At 35.7% G+C, this 19,098-nt stretch overlaps 1 protein-coding gene across 1 annotated transcript; it reads right to left on the bottom strand.

The window, feature by feature from the left end:
• Nucleotides 1-3,651: 3,651 nt before the first annotated feature.
• On the bottom strand, nt 3,652-6,093 carry LOC149381043 (uncharacterized). Its single transcript, XM_089601271.1, has 5 exons — nt 5,643-6,093; nt 4,982-5,485; nt 4,757-4,847; nt 4,359-4,622; nt 3,652-4,246 (listed from the first exon to the last, which is right to left on the bottom strand). The coding sequence occupies exons 1-5, from the start codon at nt 6,091-6,093 to the stop codon at nt 3,652-3,654; spliced, it is 1,905 nt and encodes a 634-aa protein (XP_089457397.1).
• Between the last annotated feature and the right edge of the window lie 13,005 nt (nt 6,094-19,098).

Below are 19,098 nucleotides of genomic sequence, written 5' to 3'. Positions count from 1 at the left end.
TTTTCATTTTGAAAATAACGGAATATATACATATATCTATATATGTTTATAACTGAAATATTTTCAATTTCACAATCGGATCTTCTGCCACCTTTTAAAAACGATTTCAGGTGTCATGGCATTTTTTTGCAAACATTTTCATTTCGAAATAATATATAATTTTGGTCAAACTATAAAGCCGGGTAAGAAGGGTTATATTTCACTTATTTCAAGGCAGTAATCTACTGTACTCGTCAACGAGGCGTTCACTAACACCGTTAATGCGCTAAACCACATCTAATCGAGTGTCTTATTCCGACAATTCATAGCTAAACTAGATTCTCAACGGAATCTACAAATTTGGATCAAACGAAAAAAGACCAGAAGATAATACTCCGAGAAAAATTTCCAATTTCTCCAACACTAAACTCGGACCAAAACCGAGAATCCATTATCAAATCCAACACATAATCATGAAATAAATAAAAATATCCAAAATCAAACTCTAATTTCATGATTTAATCTCCAAATCCCCCCAAATCGGATTTCAGATTCAAATTGTTTGTAATTTCTTTTTCTTTTTTAACGTTTTCAAGTTTTAGTTTTTTTTTGGACTTGTAAAGTAATCGATTGAGTATGCATTTTTGTAAAATTTATTGGTGTTTAATTATCATAAAATTCACATCTTACTTTCCGGTGCGTCACAAATGTTCGCATATTTCAGTTTTTAGGAATGTATAATGATTATTGTATACAATTTAATACTGATTATTGTATATTAGGTTGTTTCTTCTTCACTAATTATTGTAAACCAAAATACAGTTAACTGATTTCAATTTGATTGTACAACCAAACACATTTTACTACTTAACTCCAAATTATAACCATATTGGCCATCAACTAGTCGTAGTTAAAACTTCTTACTTTCTACTAGAATTATTGATGCGATAAAAATATATAAAACATTAGAATAGTTTAACAAAACATATACAATTATATCAATATACAGTTACCCTAAAAAAAATTGAATATAATGTAGATTACCTCAGTGTACATCAATATATATTTTAAATGAGCATTATTATTATTTTTTTAAACTGTTTTTAAATGTGCATTAGCACATAGAGACGACATACAAAAATCAAGGGAAACTTGATAAACCAAGCATTCCGTGACACCACATTTGAAAATAAAGCCATGTTTTGGTACTCTTAAAAAAACCAAGCATTTTTACTTATGTAAAGTCAGAAATACTCTTAATTAAACCTCTCTCCTCTTATCCTTACCTTCCTTCTTCTTCAGTAACACTTAAATGAGTTCAATAAAATCAAAACAAAAACACGGAGCAAAACCCACGGGATCCCAAAACCACGCCAGGCGAGAAAGGACGAAGCACGGACCGACGAAGCCCGAACCAGAGCGCCGACGGAAACCAGTCCTCCTCGTCGCCGCCATTTCGCTCCTTCCTCTTCTTGTTCACGTCGCTGTTGCCCTCATTACATCCATCCTATAAACAAAAATGGTGAGTTTGTTTTAGGGTTTGTTAAATTTAAATGGTTTCATAATTATTTATATGGCATTATCTCAAAATCTTCGAGTATGAAGTTCTTAGGGTTATTTAGAGTATGAATTCTTTTCTCTGTGATTTTAGGTTTTGTTTCGAAGATTTTTGGTCTGAGGGTTTGAAGTTTTCCTTGAATTTTCGGTGATTAAGATTGTTTTGATATGAAATTTTGGGTATTTTTTTGTATGAAATTTTGGGTATGTTTTGCTTAGACATTTCGGATTTTTTTGCTATGAATTTTATACCGTTTAGGGTACTTTCTGGTATTATTTGAAGGGATTTCGAAGATTTATCATTGATTTGTTTTGGAAAGATTTGTGAGGATATGTATGCAGTTTGGATATTTTTCACCTACTTTTAGCAATATTTGTGTCAAAATTCGAAGTTTTTACCTTTCATTGATTCTTTATTTCGAACTTTTCCCACTGTTTTATGACAACTTATCATTTTTTTTGCAGCCACCAAAATATGAATTGTTAGTTCCTATCTGTAAGGAGTACGGTGGTCAATTGAGTTTCAGAGGCACCAGGTACTTAAAGGAAACCAACACACAGTTTTATGTGTTCGATTCCCCTTCTTTTATGGGGTTCAATTTCAATGGCGTTATTATAGACCAACTTCTGCAACGGCGCATCCAGCAAAGAGGTCCGGATGCAATTTATTTTGGTATCGGTAAGAAACCTATCCGTTTTGGAATAAACAAGTTTGCTTTGATGACCGGACTACAGTTTAGTGCGCTTCCGTCAACTGAAGAATTCAAGAAGCACATTTCAAGCAACCGTTGTTGAAGACATATTTTTCTGACCCCGAACACCTTGACGACAACACAAAAAAAAAACTTCACAAGCCACTGTCTGTTGCTGATTTAGAGGCAGCTTTTCTTAAATGCGCGAACAAAGAAGACTGCTACAAGCTTGGACTTTGTTTGATTGTGGAAGGTGTGATACGAGGAAATGATAATTGGCAAGGTATTTGGGAGGAGTTGTTGAGTATGGTTGATGAACTCCCTTACTTTATGCCGGTTCTGTGGGGCCACATTAGTTGGGCTGCCACTCTCGAGGGGTTGCTAGCGACGGACCCGAAACACCTTCGTAGCTTATACGAGAAGCGAGGTGAGAAGCAGAAGAAGGTTCAAGACGCAAAGTATGTGGCCCACGGGTTTCTTCATTCGATTCAATTTTGGGCGTACGAGGCCATACAATTTGTCGATGTAGAGTATGGCAAGAAATTGAGCGAGGATAGCATTCCGAGAATGCTCAAATGGGTGAGCATGAAACAAGCAAGACATAAGGGGTTTACAAAAAAGTTAATCCGACAGAGCGTATTTTTTCTCATTTTATTTTCTTTGAAGATTTTATGTACATTTTCAGGTTCATTTCGGCGTTTTAGAACTATTATGTATGATTAATTTCAAAGTTTTGTTTTATATGTGGAGGCAACACCGACTCTTGAACCTACTAATGGTGAGAAGAAGTATCTCTCCATGCTCGAGAGACACTCATCTACTATACCAGATTATCCGGGTTACAGTTCTGTTGTAGCGTACAAGAAGTCTGCGTACGTGAACGAAGATGGCATTGGCCCACCACCTGGAGATGAGAAGTTTTCAATGCTAGAACGGCGTTTGACTAATGTGGAGCATAATGTTATGAAAATGTGTAGGGAGCAGAAGGTCATGAGGAAGCAAATCATGAGGTGGCAAAAAAGACACGACTGAGAAACTCAATTATTTGGTGAGTGTCATCCCGGGAAGCGCTACACAAGAGGAGGGGTATCCACAGCGGAGGTCATTATCTCCACATGGTAATCTGTCTCAACTGTTAATTTCGTAGTTTTTAATTTTATATTGTTATTGGTTTCAGAGTTTTATGGCATTTGTTATATACTGTTTCAAAGATTACTTATTAATTCTTGGTGTTTTGTGACTGAATTTTGGGCAGTGGTGAATGATGAAGGTTTATTTTTTTAGTGTGACGAAGCTGTCAATAAAATAACTGAAATGTCTGAAATCAACGACATAAAATAACTGAAATGTTTGAAATCCACGACATAAAATAACTGAAATGTCTGAAATCCAAGACATAAAATCTAATACTACTCACGAAAAGTCACGACTTCCTATTATGTCCTCGACCTCCACAAATACTACATTTGCGCTGAACAACAATTACTTCACCTGCGGGATTTTTCGCAACAGGTACCTTGACCTCCATATTCAACAAGTCTTCTGGAGCATTCCACTCGTATTCAGGACCACAAGGGTACACAGCATCCATGTACGCTGTTCTCCAACTTTCTACTCGATAGAAATGGTGACACAATAAATACACATCGATGTTACTCTTTGTTGCGACACACGTCGCATGCATGCAAGGGAGACCAAGAAGTTGAAACAACCCGCATGTGCATTCTTTTGTCAACATTTTTACCGTGCCATCCTCGTCTCCATTAAGTACTAAGAACTCATGTTGCATAACGCCCGAATATTGCAAATGGCGACCCTTTTGAACTTGAAGTCGTAAGTCCTCATCAAATTTTGGACTCAATTTGGTCTTCGCGTTTCCAGATTTTTCTCTCCGCTTGAAGAACCATTCTTGAAGAGTAAATCGATTGCATTCCACCATGCTACAAATTGGGAATGTTCTAGCGTCCTTTATCCTCTTGTTGAAGCTTTCCGCATAGTTACTCGTCAATAAATTGTACCTGTTGTTAAAATATTCGAAATCGCTTTGTAAATCTACAACATATCTCTGTTGTTATGCTAAGAAACAAACCAAAATCTTCGAAATTAAGTACTACCAGCTTGTGAACTTACATTTTTCCAGGAAAGTACGACCGAGCAAACCTTTCAATTCCAATGTCTTCGAGATATTTAGCAAGGTTTGGATCTTTATACCTTAGCTTCTCAAATTGAGCATGAAAAACAGATTTTCTCCAAGCATAACATGCGCCATACATCTCTGGGCCACAAACATCGGTTTTGAACACATGAGCAACATTCATACTTAGATGCTGGTAGCAGATCCCGTGATAACACTCTGGATACACAACCGGTATAGAATGAAGGATACTTGCGTACCTAAAACAAAGCGTTTGAAACATAAATATTAGATCAACTAAAATATTTGAAATGTACTTTTCAGAAACCCTAAAATCTGTTAAATAACATTCCAAAATTGTCAAAACAAAACTAAAATCTTCGAAATTAAGTACCTGTCAGATATGAAACAAAGATCTGGCGGGGAACCGATGGTCTCTCTCAGTTTCTGAAGGAAGTAGGTCCAAGAGTAATTATTTTCGGTGTCTACAACAGCAAATGCAAGTGGAAACAATTATTCATTTGCATCTAATCCAATCGCTGATAATATCTGCCCTCCGTACTTTGTCTTCAAGAAACTACCATCGATACAGGTCGACATGATGCAAATCCTTGTATACAAGCTCCAAGGGCCCAAAAACAGTACCGAAATCGACTACCGGAGTCAAGAACAAGGTCAGTAACCGAACCTGGATTTTTTTGTTCTAATGCGTAGAAGTAAGCAGGTAACCGCTTGTATGACTCGTCAAGTGTACCCATTATGTACCCAATTGATGTCTCCTTGCATCTCCAAGCCTTCTCGTAACTCAAATTTATCTCATACTCCTTTCTTACATCTTCTATGATGTTCCTTGGTGTATATGATGGCGATTGAAGACTATACTTATGCTTGATAACATGTCCTACAATCCATGGTGCAACTTGAAGTTGGCCACTAGCAGGGGCATCAATCGAACACGTATGTGCAGAAACATACACACTCACTTCGAATATATCACTATTTGGTAGTTTATTCCCTCTCAATTTCCAAGTACAATCACCAGCTTTGCATTTGACTACCCACCGACTCGTGCTTGTTTCGAAGACCCTATACTGAAAGCTCTTTCTCATGGCAAGCATGGCAACTTTAGTTTTCAAATTAGACTTGTTATCAAAAATTTGTCCAACACATATGTCCGAAGAACTGCCGGTGGATGAAGGCGTACTTCCATTTTCCTCCAAATCGGGAATTGAAATACGTGGATCCCATAATTTCGACTTCTTATGAGGCGTCACCGGTACTGGCTTGTGACATGGGAATATCATTATCATTCATAACCGGATCATCCTCACAATAGAAGCCTCTTGCATCAAAATCTTCCTCATCATCGCCATCCTCATCTTCCTCATCATCACCATCCTTATATTCCTCATCATCACCCTCTTCATCACATGGCGCCTGGAAATCATTCACCTCGACGCTAGTACCTAAGCATGCTACCTGAGAATTTGGGGTTGGTGAAACTGCCCTTCTTGGACTTGTATTGAGAGCTGCATCAACAATGTTTCTTTTCACGGGGGTTACGCACAACGAAATCCTCAGCTTCGAGTGACCAGAATTCCCTAAAATAAATGCCGTCACACTAGCGTCCGATGCCAAAATGAGAGGAGGCATTGGTCTTCCAGCCCAAACATACGCAGCTTCAAGTTTCAAATCATATAACGACTCATCGACACAAAAAGCTTCGTACATAGCGATAATAGCTCTGCCCGAGATATGTCTTTCGCTAGTGCACGCAGTTCGAATCGCGATTCATTAGTATATTCCCATTTTGTACCTTTCTTCACCCAAGTACCATCAAATAAACAACATATATTAACGTTTGGACCTATCAAGAAGTTAAAAAGTATACATTAGAAGTCAAATCCGTACAAGTTAAAAAGTTCGAAATGCAATCGAAATAACAGCTATAAGTTCGAAATTACAGACAACAAATTCGAACTTTTTCATGGATCCCAAATAAAATGACGAACCCAAACTCCTTTTTTCAGCAAATCAAGCAAATCTCTTACAAAATATCATCGAATTAGGGATCGAAACTCACCAATTTTTCTTCTCTCAAGTGGTTAACAATATAGAAGGCCCAACAAGTTTTAGTTTAAAGGAATTAGGGCGTGGGCATCATCCATTCCTGCTTTGTCGTTTCTGCTTGGGCGCTCTGTGTAGCGACGAGGAGGGCTGGACTGACTCGCGATGAAGTGGCTGGCTTGGGCGCTGAGCTTTCGAGTGGGTTTCTTCCATTCTCGGTGTTTTGGGTTTTGCTCCGTGTTTTTGTTTTGATTTTATTGAACGTTACTTAAGAAGAAGGAAGGTAAGGATAAGAGAAGAGAGGTTTAATTAAGGGTATTTCTGACACTAATATAACTAACCAAAGCTAATAGACTATTGACCATAGTTAGGTTAAGTAACTGATTCCTAACTACTGAGTTGATGCTGATGTGAAGGGTTCTCTAACACCCCCCGTCAAGGTCAAGGTGGAGTAGTCAAGAATCTTAAGCTTGCAGGCATTGTAGGAAAGCTACCAATTGAGATAGCCTTGGTTAGAATATCAACGATCTGATCCACGGTTGGTACATGTTGCACCTTGATCTCCTTTTATAGCACCTTCTCTCTGAAAAAGTAAATATCCAGTTCAATGTGCTTAGTCCGAGAATGAAGCACTGGATTAGCAGATAAGAGTAAACCACCAGTACTGTTGGACTTGTGACACGAAGTTCAGACAGTAGATTCTGAGTCCCAGTAACTTCTGCAACCAGTGTAGCAAGACTCATATACTCAACCTCAGTCGACGAACGAGACACTGTATGTTGTTTCTTGGATTTTCAAGCAATTGGATTTGAGCCTAAGTACAAGCAGAACCCTGATGTGGAGCGACAAGTCACTAGATCAGATGCCCAATCAGCATCACAGAATCCTAGCAAACTCATGGCATTTGAGGACCGAGTAAGTGACGCCGTGATTGACAATGCCACTGAGATAGCGAAGTATTTTCTTCACAACCTTCCAATGATCATCAAGCGGTTGTTGCATGAACTGGAAAACTTCATTGACACTGAATGCAAGTTTTGGCCGAGTGATAGTCACATATTAGAGTGCCCCAATTGTGCTTCTATAGAGCTGAACATCTTCGAACCGGGAGCTTTCATACGTCAAGAACTTATGACCAATCGTCAAAGATGCAGAAGAAGCCTAGGCATGTTGCATCTTGGTCTTAAATAAGAGATACTTAATGTATTTTTACTATGACAAGAACAGATCATCACTGGTTTTCTTCACCTCAATTCCAAGGAAGTTGTTGAGCTCGCCTAGATCTTTGAGTGAGAAAAGGTGATCAAGCCTTGTGATAAGCTTTGTCACCTCTATCTCATTATTCCTAGTGTTGAGGATGTCATCCACATACACTAAGATAAACATTGTAAGAGGACCAGAGTGGATAGTGTAGAGATACTGATCAGACCGAGCAGACTTGAACCCTTTGGCCAACTAGTACTCCTTGTAGTTTTTCAAACCACGCTCTAGGGGCTTGTTTCAGCCCGTAGATTGATTTAATGAGTCGAAACACGGCTTTAGGTTGAGTGTTGTCCTCAAATCCAAAAGGTTGAGCCATGTACACCTCTTCTTGTAAGTCTTCATTCAAGAATGCATTGTTAACGTCTATCTGATGAATCTTCCAGCCATTATTAATAGCGATGGAGAGAATGACCTGTATTGTAGCTGGCTTTACGACCGGACTAAATGTTTCACAATAGTCAAACCCTGCAACTGTTAGGAATTCTTGCCCACGAGAAATAATAAATAAATAAGTACTAAATAAAATAATGGTGTACTTTATTAGCATCATATGATTAATGGGTTGAGGTCTGAACATCAGAATCAATAGCAACTATCCATACCCTCCGTATTAAACTAAGTCACGTGTTGGGCAACTGAGTTCGGGCGGTGTTGCTAAAAAATGGTCGATGACTGATACATACCTGGACAGTTGTATCTAAAGTCATATATGCGGAACACTAGTGAAAGTTGATCACGACGTGCGAGCATTCTACACTTGTGGTAAGTGTACGACTCAGACAGACTTTGGTTATAGATGTGTCGTTTAAGTACCATTATGACACACTAACCGGGGTCGTTATGATGGTCACAGTGAGACTTGATCTAAATCCTGAAGTGATCATGGACACTGAGTCATGTTACCGAACTCTTTGACTCATTCGCTAAAAGGCTACTACCATGCTAATCACAGCTTATGTCTTGGGAGTTTCGGAGCATGATTCGAGTGGAAGGTGGTTGGCAGATACGGAATCCAGCCTTCCTGAAAGAAGGTCAATGTTCACTCACCTCTAAGGGTTGATTCCAGAACCGATAGATTGCTGGTACTTCCGAAGTATGTACGTTCGGAAGAATCTTTCGCTGGAGAAGCAACAATGCTTAGGGTATATATGTATTAAGAAAGGTATAACAGATTAATTGAACCTTTCTCGATACAGGTTGAACCTGAAGGATCTTGATCAGGTACTAACTAGATCAGTGGACACTCGTCACGATGAGTAAATATAATTCTAGTATAAAGGAGAGTTCAGGTGGAGTCTGACCAAGATTAGACAAATCAATGTGGAAAAGAGAAATGATTTTTTCGTCTTTTCATCGGATTTGTTAAGCTTCTATTACTAGGTTCATAGTCCCCGATTTGGCTTCGATAAGACGAATAAAGAACCGCTAATAATAATGTGTTTCATTATTATAATCTCACTAGCTGTAATTGTGATTGACAACATCAATTCTGAAATATGGGTATTTGCATAATTAAATAATTATTTAAGGTAGTATTAATTATTTATTGTTTGATCAAATAAATAATTAATCAATTACTTATTTGTTTATTATTGGACGAAGTAAATAAATAATTAATTGGATTTTAAGCAATTGGACCTTGCACTAAATGAGGTGGATGAATTTTAGGGTTTCGGGCATTGGAATTTGCGCCAAAACTCCTTGGTCGTGTGCCATAAAAATCGTCCATGTCATATTGGTAGTTACCAATATTTTCTCTTTAGTTGTTTAAATAAATGAGAGAGAAAAAAATATTTAAAAAGAAAATAAGATATTGTCATTTATTCTGTTTCATGAATATGAGGAGAGAATAATATTTAAAAGGAAGTAAGATATTGTCTTTTATTCTCTCTCATGAATATTAATGAGAATAATATTTAAAAGAAAATAAGATATTGTCTTTTAGTCTCTTTCATGAGAGAATAATATTTAAAAGGAAATTAGATATTTCCTTTATTCTCTCATTAATAAATATTCTCTATTTAAACAGGAAATAAAATCTCATAGATATTGATCTGATGGCTAAGAGAGAAAGTATGATTCATGAGATAAGATCCAATGACCAAGCTTAGATTCACTAGTGTGAACACAATAAAAGTAAATAATATATTTTGGAAACTACCAATAATATATCATTTCCACTACTATAAATAGGTGGTTCATGAGAAGAGAAAAATACACTTCTGTGCATTCAGAAAATTCGACCAAGAGTCTATCCTTCTCTCTTGGCGAATTCTCTCTCTCTCTCTCTCTCTCTCTCTCTCTCCTTGGAATTGCTATTTTTTGTTCTTAGAAAATAAGTGTGAGATCTTAAAACAATATTTGTTTCTTGATCGTGTAAGATTAAGGAGTTTGGTTTCACGCCGTATTTCTTTATTCGTCCGAAGATTACGTTTCGGAAGACTACGGTGTCATCAAGAGGAGTACAAGGATTTGAAATCTTGAAGAAAAAGATCAAGGTGTTCGAAGACGAAGATCTGAAAGCTTGAAGAATGAGATCAAGGCATTCGAAGACGAGGATCTGAATGAGAAGAAGGCATTTAAAGATGGATTGTGAAAGCTAGAAGTTTTTGTTCGTGAGCCCAATCCGTAAGTTCTCTATGAGCCTTGTTCTTTGTTCTTATTGGTTGCTTGACATGATTGAATGCTTTCATTATTTAATTAATAAAGTAAATCTAGATCTTGTTAGATAACCATCCTTTTAATTAGCTCTTGTTAGTGTAATTAATTTATTCTGCAACTTATATGATTATCAAGGTGAGCACATAATCCCGACGAGTTGTATCGGAGTAATCATTTGTGTCTGATACTCCCCTCGTTTCCTTACAAGTGGTATCAGAGCGATTGGTCATGTCTGATACCACCCCTTTATTCTCCAACAAGTGATATTAGAACGATTGTATGTGTCTGATATCCTGCGTGTTTCACCAACAAGTGGTATCAGAGCGATTGTTCGTGTCTGATATCACTCGTTCATTCCCAACAAGTGGTATCAGAGCGATTGTTCGTGTCTGATACCACTCGTTCGTTCCCAACAAGTGGTATCAGAGTGATTGTTCATGTCTGATACCACATCTGTTTTTACAACAACAACTTGATGAAAATCCTTCGCAACTAGCCGTGCCTTGTGCCGCAAGATTGAGCCATCTGGATTCTCTTTCACTTTGAACACCCATTTACAGCCTATTGCACTTCTATCGGGAGGTAATGTTACTAGCTTCCAAGTTCTATTCCTGAGAAGAGCCAAGTACCCATCTGTCATGCATGTTTCCATTCTTCAAACTTGAGTGCCTCTGCATAGCAGGCTCTCTTGTGACTAGGAAAACTCTTGGTATGAAAATTACATTCTTTGAACGTGTAACCATGTGATGAGACGACTCCCCGGTGTTATTCAGTTGAAATAAGTCATTCTCTTAGTCGATTGACTCTAAGCTTGCTTGAGTTTATTGATGGACTTGAGCTTCAGATGAGTCTGCTTAATACTTGGGCATTGACTTCAGGTGGCTGTCTTCTTCCACTTGAATTAGAATCAACCTGTTGATCAGTTGAAACAACTACATGTATAGGGTTACCAACATGAAGTTCAACACTTTTTCAATCCCTTATGGGTTTTTGAATAAGACATGTAGAGGTGTATTGACGGACTCTGGTTTCCTAGCTAGGGGTTAGAGGGACTGGTTTCAAGTCATGTGGAAAGACATGTTCATCAAAGATAACATTCCTGGCAATATAGACTCTCCCAGATTTAGATAGACACTTATATCATTTGTGACACAAGTTGTATCCAATTAAAGTGCATGGCTTAGACTTGTAGCTAAATTTAACTTTGTTGTATGGTCTTGGATTAGGAAAACAAAGGCAACCAAACGTTTTAAGCTATCATATGAGGGAGGCTTGTTGAACAGGACAAAAATTGGAACTTTGTTGTTAATGGCTTTGGAAGGGAGTCTATTGATGATGAACACGGCTGTTCGTACAGCTTCATCCCATAACCTGAAAGGAAGTGATGCATGTGCTAGAAGAGTCAAGGTTGTTTCAGTGATTTGCCTATGTTTACATTCAGCTAGACCGTTCTGTTCATGAACATGTGAACATGAGATATGGTGTGTGATACCAGACTTAGCGAGGAAACGTGTGAAGGCTCTAAATTCACCACCACCATCAATCTAGATCGTTTTGATTTTGTGTCCTAATTGTAGTTCAACCTGAGACTTGAAGTGTTTGAAGGATGTTAAGGTTTAGTCTTTTGTTTTGAGAAGGTACACCCAGGTATGTGCCCACGAGAAGAGTAATAGTGTCTATTTATGTACATTTGATGTAATATAGTCTCACGAATACTCTTGCTTGTAAATGCTAAATCATTAGTAAAAGTTGAAACGTTCATTCATTCTTCCTTGTCTGTTTGAAGCTTTATGATAATCTATAGTCTTTAGTCCTTAAACAAACTTAACAACATATGAAGAGACAAATGTAGATATGCATGAACAAACTCTTCATGGTTTGCTTAAAACTGAATATTCACAATCTAAGGATCAAAGGACTATTGATCTCAGTACGATTGTTAGGAGAATCTATGATGTCTGGTTATGGGACATTGAGAGTGAGAGACTTTATAGTTCTTCTAGGTATCTTCTGAAGGTACTGAATTGACCAGTACACTTCTAGAGACAGAATAAGAACAAACCATTTAACCTCTTATGTCTCAAAGTCACTACGTATGAATTGCATCATGCTTACCTCAATCCCGAAATGAGACATGTCATTTCATAGCTTACGTATTCTCATTTGAGAAAGTCAGAATTCGGATTCACTATGTGATTCTGAACATGACCTATTGGTGAAGTACTAAGTTATGAAGATGTCATGAGTAACTTTGTGAAGATCTCATAGATATAGAATTCATGTACAAGATTGCTTAAATGCAATGTATATCACCTCATGCTTTGTTCCTTAGAATGTGAATAAATGAACTGGCTAGTGTCCAAACTGAGTCATGACTCTTTTGGATGAATCAATGTGACTTGTTAGCTCCTCGTCAATACATTGTTTCTAACTTATTCACAAGCGACAAAGGAGTTGAGGAAATAACAGCTAGAAGGGTAAAATGATAATTTTGTAAATCCCGACTAGCTTATGATATTCATGAAGGGTAAACATATATAATATTCAGTGGATCCACTCATCACAATTAAGTTGAATTCTTGAGTAGAAAATAAATTCATGTGAACCGAGAGATTCTCAGTGTCAACTCTTTAGTGGAGTCAGTTGACATTAAACAAAACTTCGAAAAGGTTTGTGAACTTTTGAGTTCAAGTATGTTAGCTCAAGTTTTGTTCATTTGGATCCATGAGGTCACTGTCACAAGTCATATCGAGTAGGAATATTTAAACTAGAAGCTAAGTCAAAACAAGAACGAGACAAGTTTTACGAAAATTGTCTAAAGGGTAATTTTGTCTTTTTGGACATAGGATGAAATGAATGTCAATAAATTTTTTGACATTGTCATATGATGACAAAATTTCACTCGGCCATAATAAGATTTTTGAGCCTTGAGGATTAATTTCATTTCATAGAATTTTACTTGAAAATTCTTAATGGGCTTTTGTTATGTTGTCATGAACAAATGAAGAAAAATCTAGAAACCCCTTCTAGAAGGTGTTGCACGTCCAACATAGAGATAAATTTTGTGCATTGATGTATGAAGATACTTGCGAAAAGAAAAGAGGAAACAAATTTCCTATACAAGGAATGTAGATGGGCGGCCAACGAGAGTCAAGGGAGAAACAAAACAAAAGAGGAAACAAATCCAAGGGCTTCTAGAAGCTCTCCTTGGCCGTGTGACTTAAAGGGAATAAGGGCATTATTTGCTCATGAATATGTGATATTATATAGAAGAGGAAACTACCTTGTTGAATGTAATCCCTCTCCTATACATAAGGCCCTCATTCTCATTGTTTTCTCATCCCAAAGTTTTAGAGATTGAGAGCTTCTCTCTCTAGACTTAGCCGCCTATTCTCCCTCTCTCTAGTTCTTTTCGTTTTTGTTTTGACACCTAGGTCCACATTTGACCTAGTGTTTTAGCTCTTCGACTCTTAGACTTGTTCTTGAGTCGTCGCGTTTAAAAGTTCTCACACACTAATTCCTTCTTATCTCGAGTGATTTATGTGATAGAAACTTTTGTGGTTACTCGAGTTCCCAAAGAACGAAGAAAGACGAGCTGCGTGGGGAGACGAACGTTTCAACCTTCCTAAGGCTTCTTAACGTTCAAGCTTCACAAAGGTTAGTAAACGAGTAATGCTCTTTAATAGTTTTAATTTAAATATACACATGTTCTTGCTATTTGTCTAGGTTAGTAAAATCGTTTTACTTGTTTAAAAGAAAATTTTATTTTCCGCCACTTGCTCGAAGCGTTAAATATTTTCTTAACCCTAGATCAATTCCAACAGGTATATCTAGAATAGCTGTCTGTAAAGTGAACATAGTATTTGTAGCCATTTGTGGAAAGAGTTGGTGAGGGACCCCAAACATCTATATATATGAGCTCTAGAGGTTTTGAATGCACAGTTTTGAGACTGAGGAAAAGGAAATTTGTGTAGTTTTCCAAAGTTGCTGAAAATGCACCCACAATCTATCTTTTTATTAAAATGTTCCTCATATATTGGTAGTTATCAATAGTTTCTCTTTAGTTGTTTAAATTAAGGAGAGAGAGGAATATTTAAAAGGAAATAAGATATTTTCTTGTATTCTCTCTCATGAATATTTAGAGAGAATATTATTTAAAAGGAAATAAGATATTTCCTTTATTCTCTCATTAATAAATATTCTCTATTTAAACAGAAAATAAAATCTCATAGATATTGATCTGATGGCTAAGAGAGAAAGTATGATTCATGAGATGAGATCCAATGGCTAAGCTTTGATTCACTAGTGTGAACACAATAAAAGGAAATAATATATTTTGGAAACTACCAAAAATAGATCATTTTCACTACTATAAATAGGGATGCATGAGAAGTAAAAAATACAAGTGATTTGCATTAGAAAAATTCGACCAAGAGCTCTCTCTCTCTCTCTCTCTCTCTCTCTCTCTCTCTTGGCCGACCTCTCTTTCCCCTCTTGGAACTCCATGATTCCAATCTCATAAACACGATGCGATCTAAACACCTTGTTCTAGATCGTAGTGAGATAAAGATTGTGTACACTCATCTTTCTTATTCGCCTCGGAGATTACGTCTCGGAAGACTACGGTGTCATCATTGTCGAGTCTAGATCGTCGAGGAGCTAAAGCTTGAAGATAGTCTTTATAAGACTAAAGACAGAGGAGTGAACGCTTGAAGATTCTGTAGCTGATCCAAATCATGTGAGTCTCTCTGAATCTTTAAAACTTGCTCTTATTGGTTGCTTAACATCGCTTACATGAATAATTAATAAGTAAATCTAGATCTTGTTAGATAACCATAATATTAATTAGCTCTTGTTAGTGTAATTGATTAATTCCGCAACTAATATGATTATCAAGGTGCTATAATCACCAACAAAGGGAAGTAGGATATTTTAATTATCGTTTTAGGCTTTTTAATAATTGTTTTGGGCTTTTTAAAGTATGGACTTTTATTTCAACAATTAGATTTTATGTAATCAAGGTCCTAACTATAAATGGGTCATTATTTTCTGAATGAAACACCTTTCAACCTAATTAACCTAATTTCTCTCAAGAGGAGAGATTAGGGCAAGGAACACGATGGCTTTTGTTCCGACGAGATCTAAATCTCGTGTCCTATCAGACCCACTAGGAGTTGTCGCCAATCTTCAATGGGACGAGACAACGTAGAATAAACTCCACGTCTGAGGATGAAACATTCCAAACTCAACCAAAGAGTTAGACCACCAAAAACTTAGAATTATGAAAAAGATAACAATAAATTGGAAAAAAAATACCTACTAAATCTTGAATTTATAAAATATTTAGAAAATTATCTAATTATAAATCGAGTGTGATCGGTGATAGTGGTAAGTTGAGCTTAGGAGTGGCTAGAACCCTTCTCAATTTTTTTTTTTTTTTAGTTTCACGTTTTTAATTTTTTTTTTAAATATTTTTTGCCATTTTTTTAATTTTACTTTAAATTTAATATATTAATCCCGATTTTTTTTTTTTTGCTACATTATTTCCTCTAATCTAGATATCTAACCCCGTTCTTAAGTGTGGTTCGTTTATTGAAAAAAAGAATTAAAAAAAAACACGGTCCTTCTAACACCTTGTGGACGGAGGTGTAATGGATTCTTTTATATATAAAAGGGTGATGTAACTAAATAGCCAATTTAAAATTATGAATTTGCAAAATAGCCAAGGTTTGTCTTAATTGAGTGAAATAGCCAAAATATACAGCAAGTTGGTTTCAAAAAAAAAAAATCGAACTCAAGATTAATTTTTTTGAAAGTGATAAATTGTTTATAATATTCGTCAAAAAATTTAATCTTGGCAGTCAAAATTTTTTTGAAAACGTAAATTTGGTTACTTTGTTGAAAAGTTAAAACCTTTGTTATTTTACTAATCAATAAGTTTCAAATGTCTATTTTGTACAATTTTTTTTTTATATAAAATTGTTAAATCGAATATTTCAGATAAGAGGACAGTTTGTAATTTTAAACGTCTAAAAGTACACTGAACTGCGTGCCTATAAATCTAGGGAGTAATTTATGTGTTTCCCTAAACGCCAAGAACAAATTCCAGTAAATAACAAACTCATAAAGTATTAGACTTGGCATAATTCAAAAGGACAAAAAAAATATATCAGACATCAAAAATGGATCCAGTTCGTGTGGTTGTATATGTATAATGTATGGCTTTAATTTCAAATTGAAGGTCCTATATTTAACGGGAGAGAGTACACTTATAATTGCCTATGCGATAATAATAAGTCGGACGTGCTTAGTGATAGAAATGATGACAAATAAATCGAGCTGTCTTGAAATAAAAAAAAAAAACGTATCCTGATCATACAGATCTTTATTATATGCGGTACTGAGAATCGTAGAGCAGTCACTTGCGATATTTTATTGTCAAATCCAAATTAATTAATCATGTTTTCATCATTATGAAATTTTTTCTAAAATTATGTATGTTACTAATATATAAATCGTGCTGACCGGAAAGATTGCTCGATATTCCGAGAACAAAGATATTTAGCACCGAGTTCGAGTCAAATAAACTCGAGAACTCTTTAAGGTTAAGGAACGATCCGTTCATAAGTCAAGAACGAACCATTTCAAGCAAAATTCGAAGAGAAAAGAATATAATAGGTCAAAGACTAGTCAAAACCAAATAAACAAGTTTAAAAGCAAAGAAAAACGCACACCTCGACGGTTAAGGCCGATCATGCGAAGAATAACCACCCACTACATGTTTAGCGGGAGGGATTACTAAGAAACCGTCAAATGACGTGAGATTGATCACCCCACAATCTTCGGTATCACGTCCACAGACACTGCATGTCCTAGGACCTAAGGCATCTATAAATAGAAGGGAAGAAGACAAAACGTGGACAATTTAATTTTACACAAACAAACACAAGTCAAAAGTCTCACTTGTTCAGCACTCTCATTTATGTTTTCTCTTCTACTGGATTAGTTTTTATTTAAAAAAAGTATTGCCTAAACACTTGGAGTTCTCGGGACTGCGTTCTCGATACTTTGCGTATTTCATGAGATATTGTTGTACTAATTTTCCAGGTCAACAATGTAATCAGATGTTTTTTGCTCATAAATTTTTTTCATCATAATTTTGGTTTTTTTGTGTATCATAGACTGATTTTGAGTATACAAAAATTTATGTTTTCATCTATGATTTTTTTAGTGGTACCTAGGATAGCCTAGCGGTAATTCCACACCACCTCATGTGTGGAGGTCGTGAGTTTAATCCCCACTGCAGCAAAGCTGCCTTAAAAAAAAAGAATCTATGATTTTTTATAATTATTTTTAATTTTTATATATATTTATTTCTCTAGAAATTCTTTTAATTGCAGTATTTTAATCAAATTTCTAAGTAAGTAAGCCACTAAAAATTTATGATATGTAAAATAGCCAACATTTCATTAATTATAAGTAAATAGTCATTGAGATGATGTATCATCATATGAATAATTTGAGCATTTTATATATATACTTTTTGTGTATTACGTAAACATGAGTGTTTACGTAAATTTGATCATGTTAATAAAAAAAGTATGAATTATTGTTTATAATTAACAAAAAAAAAATTAGCTATATAGCAATTTTATTATGTTAACCATAAAGTCTTCCAATGACAAATACCAAACAAGTACTTTTATTCACACAAAAAAAAGTACTTGGGTAATATTATTATGATGCTAACAAGTACTTTTATTCATAAAAAAAAAATAATAATAAAAAAAGTACTTGAGTAATATTATTATGATGCTATAAAAGACATTAGAAGTTACCTTATGACTTGCAACAACTTTATGACAAAGCACTTCACCTATACTCACCAAACAAAGAACTTATTTGCTTCTCTTTCTTTTTCTGGTATATTAAATTATTAATCTCCATATTATTTTTTGGTCTGTCGTAATCTCTATTCACTATCAAAAAATTATTTAAATAATTTTTTAGAGCCTACTTGGTTGCGCTAAATAAGTTGTTGATGGTCAAGATTTTGTTGCGTTTGGTGTGCGCATATAGTATTTTTTATTTTCTTTATTTTCTAGGAATCATTCAAGTAATTTAATCATATCAGTAGGGATCTTTGAGAACTACGATCCATAAACAAATAAAAGTGCTATGTAGAAATAAAATTATTTAAAATAATGAGGCAAAATATATTTTTTCATAAAAGTTTGGTCCTATCTCACCTACAATTTATCCCTGCAAACAAACAAGCACAGAAACATAGAAAAGTTAGTTTAGATCCCCCCAAGAATGCTGAAAAATGAATATGCTGAGTAAGCCCGGGGTTTGGTAAGGGAAAAAAAGTCAAGGGGAAAAGGTAGAGGAGAAAAAAGGGACCAAAATCTTGTTAAATTTACACTTTAATTTTGGGTTTAGCATTCCAATAATTAATTTCAATATGTAGTTTAAAATGAAATTGGTGTGGATTAAACTGTGATCACCACTTAAATAATCTCACTTAGTCATTTTGAAATAGAGCTTAAAAGCGCAAACAACTATATTCTAAAAAATGAGGCTAAATTAGACATACAGAGTCATTTTTCTCTCTAAAAGAGCTGAGACCCAAAAGAAAAAAAAACCCAACAAAACTTTAGCATTCTTGAGTGTCGTCGCCCCTCCAAGCTCCAGCCGCTGCTTCTGCGGTGAGTTCCGACCTGGGGGGGAGCCTTCTTTCTTCAG

This window comes from Urtica dioica, chromosome 11 (genome assembly GCF_054948205.1).
Source record: "Urtica dioica subsp. dioica isolate 48M chromosome 11, U.dioica_male_clone48M_v1_H2, whole genome shotgun sequence".
NCBI lineage: Eukaryota > Viridiplantae > Streptophyta > Magnoliopsida > Rosales > Urticaceae > Urtica > Urtica dioica.
Note: the sequence above shows the minus strand (reverse complement) of the source record. Positions and strands in the feature narration are given on the sequence as shown.

Bases quoted from the DNA above. Each gene is read 5' to 3' on its own strand.
- LOC149381043 (XM_089601271.1), bottom strand. From the start codon at position 6,093: ATGTACGAAGCTTTTTGTGTCGATGAGTCGTTATATGATTTGAAACTT. The intron at 5,486-5,642 runs GTACCGGTGACG...TGAAAACTAAAG, and splicing joins TATTCCCATGTCACAAGCCA to TTGCCATGCTTGCCATGAGA. The intron at 4,623-4,756 runs GTACTTAATTTC...GCTTTGTTTTAG, and splicing joins CTTTGTTTCATATCTGACAG to GTACGCAAGTATCCTTCATT.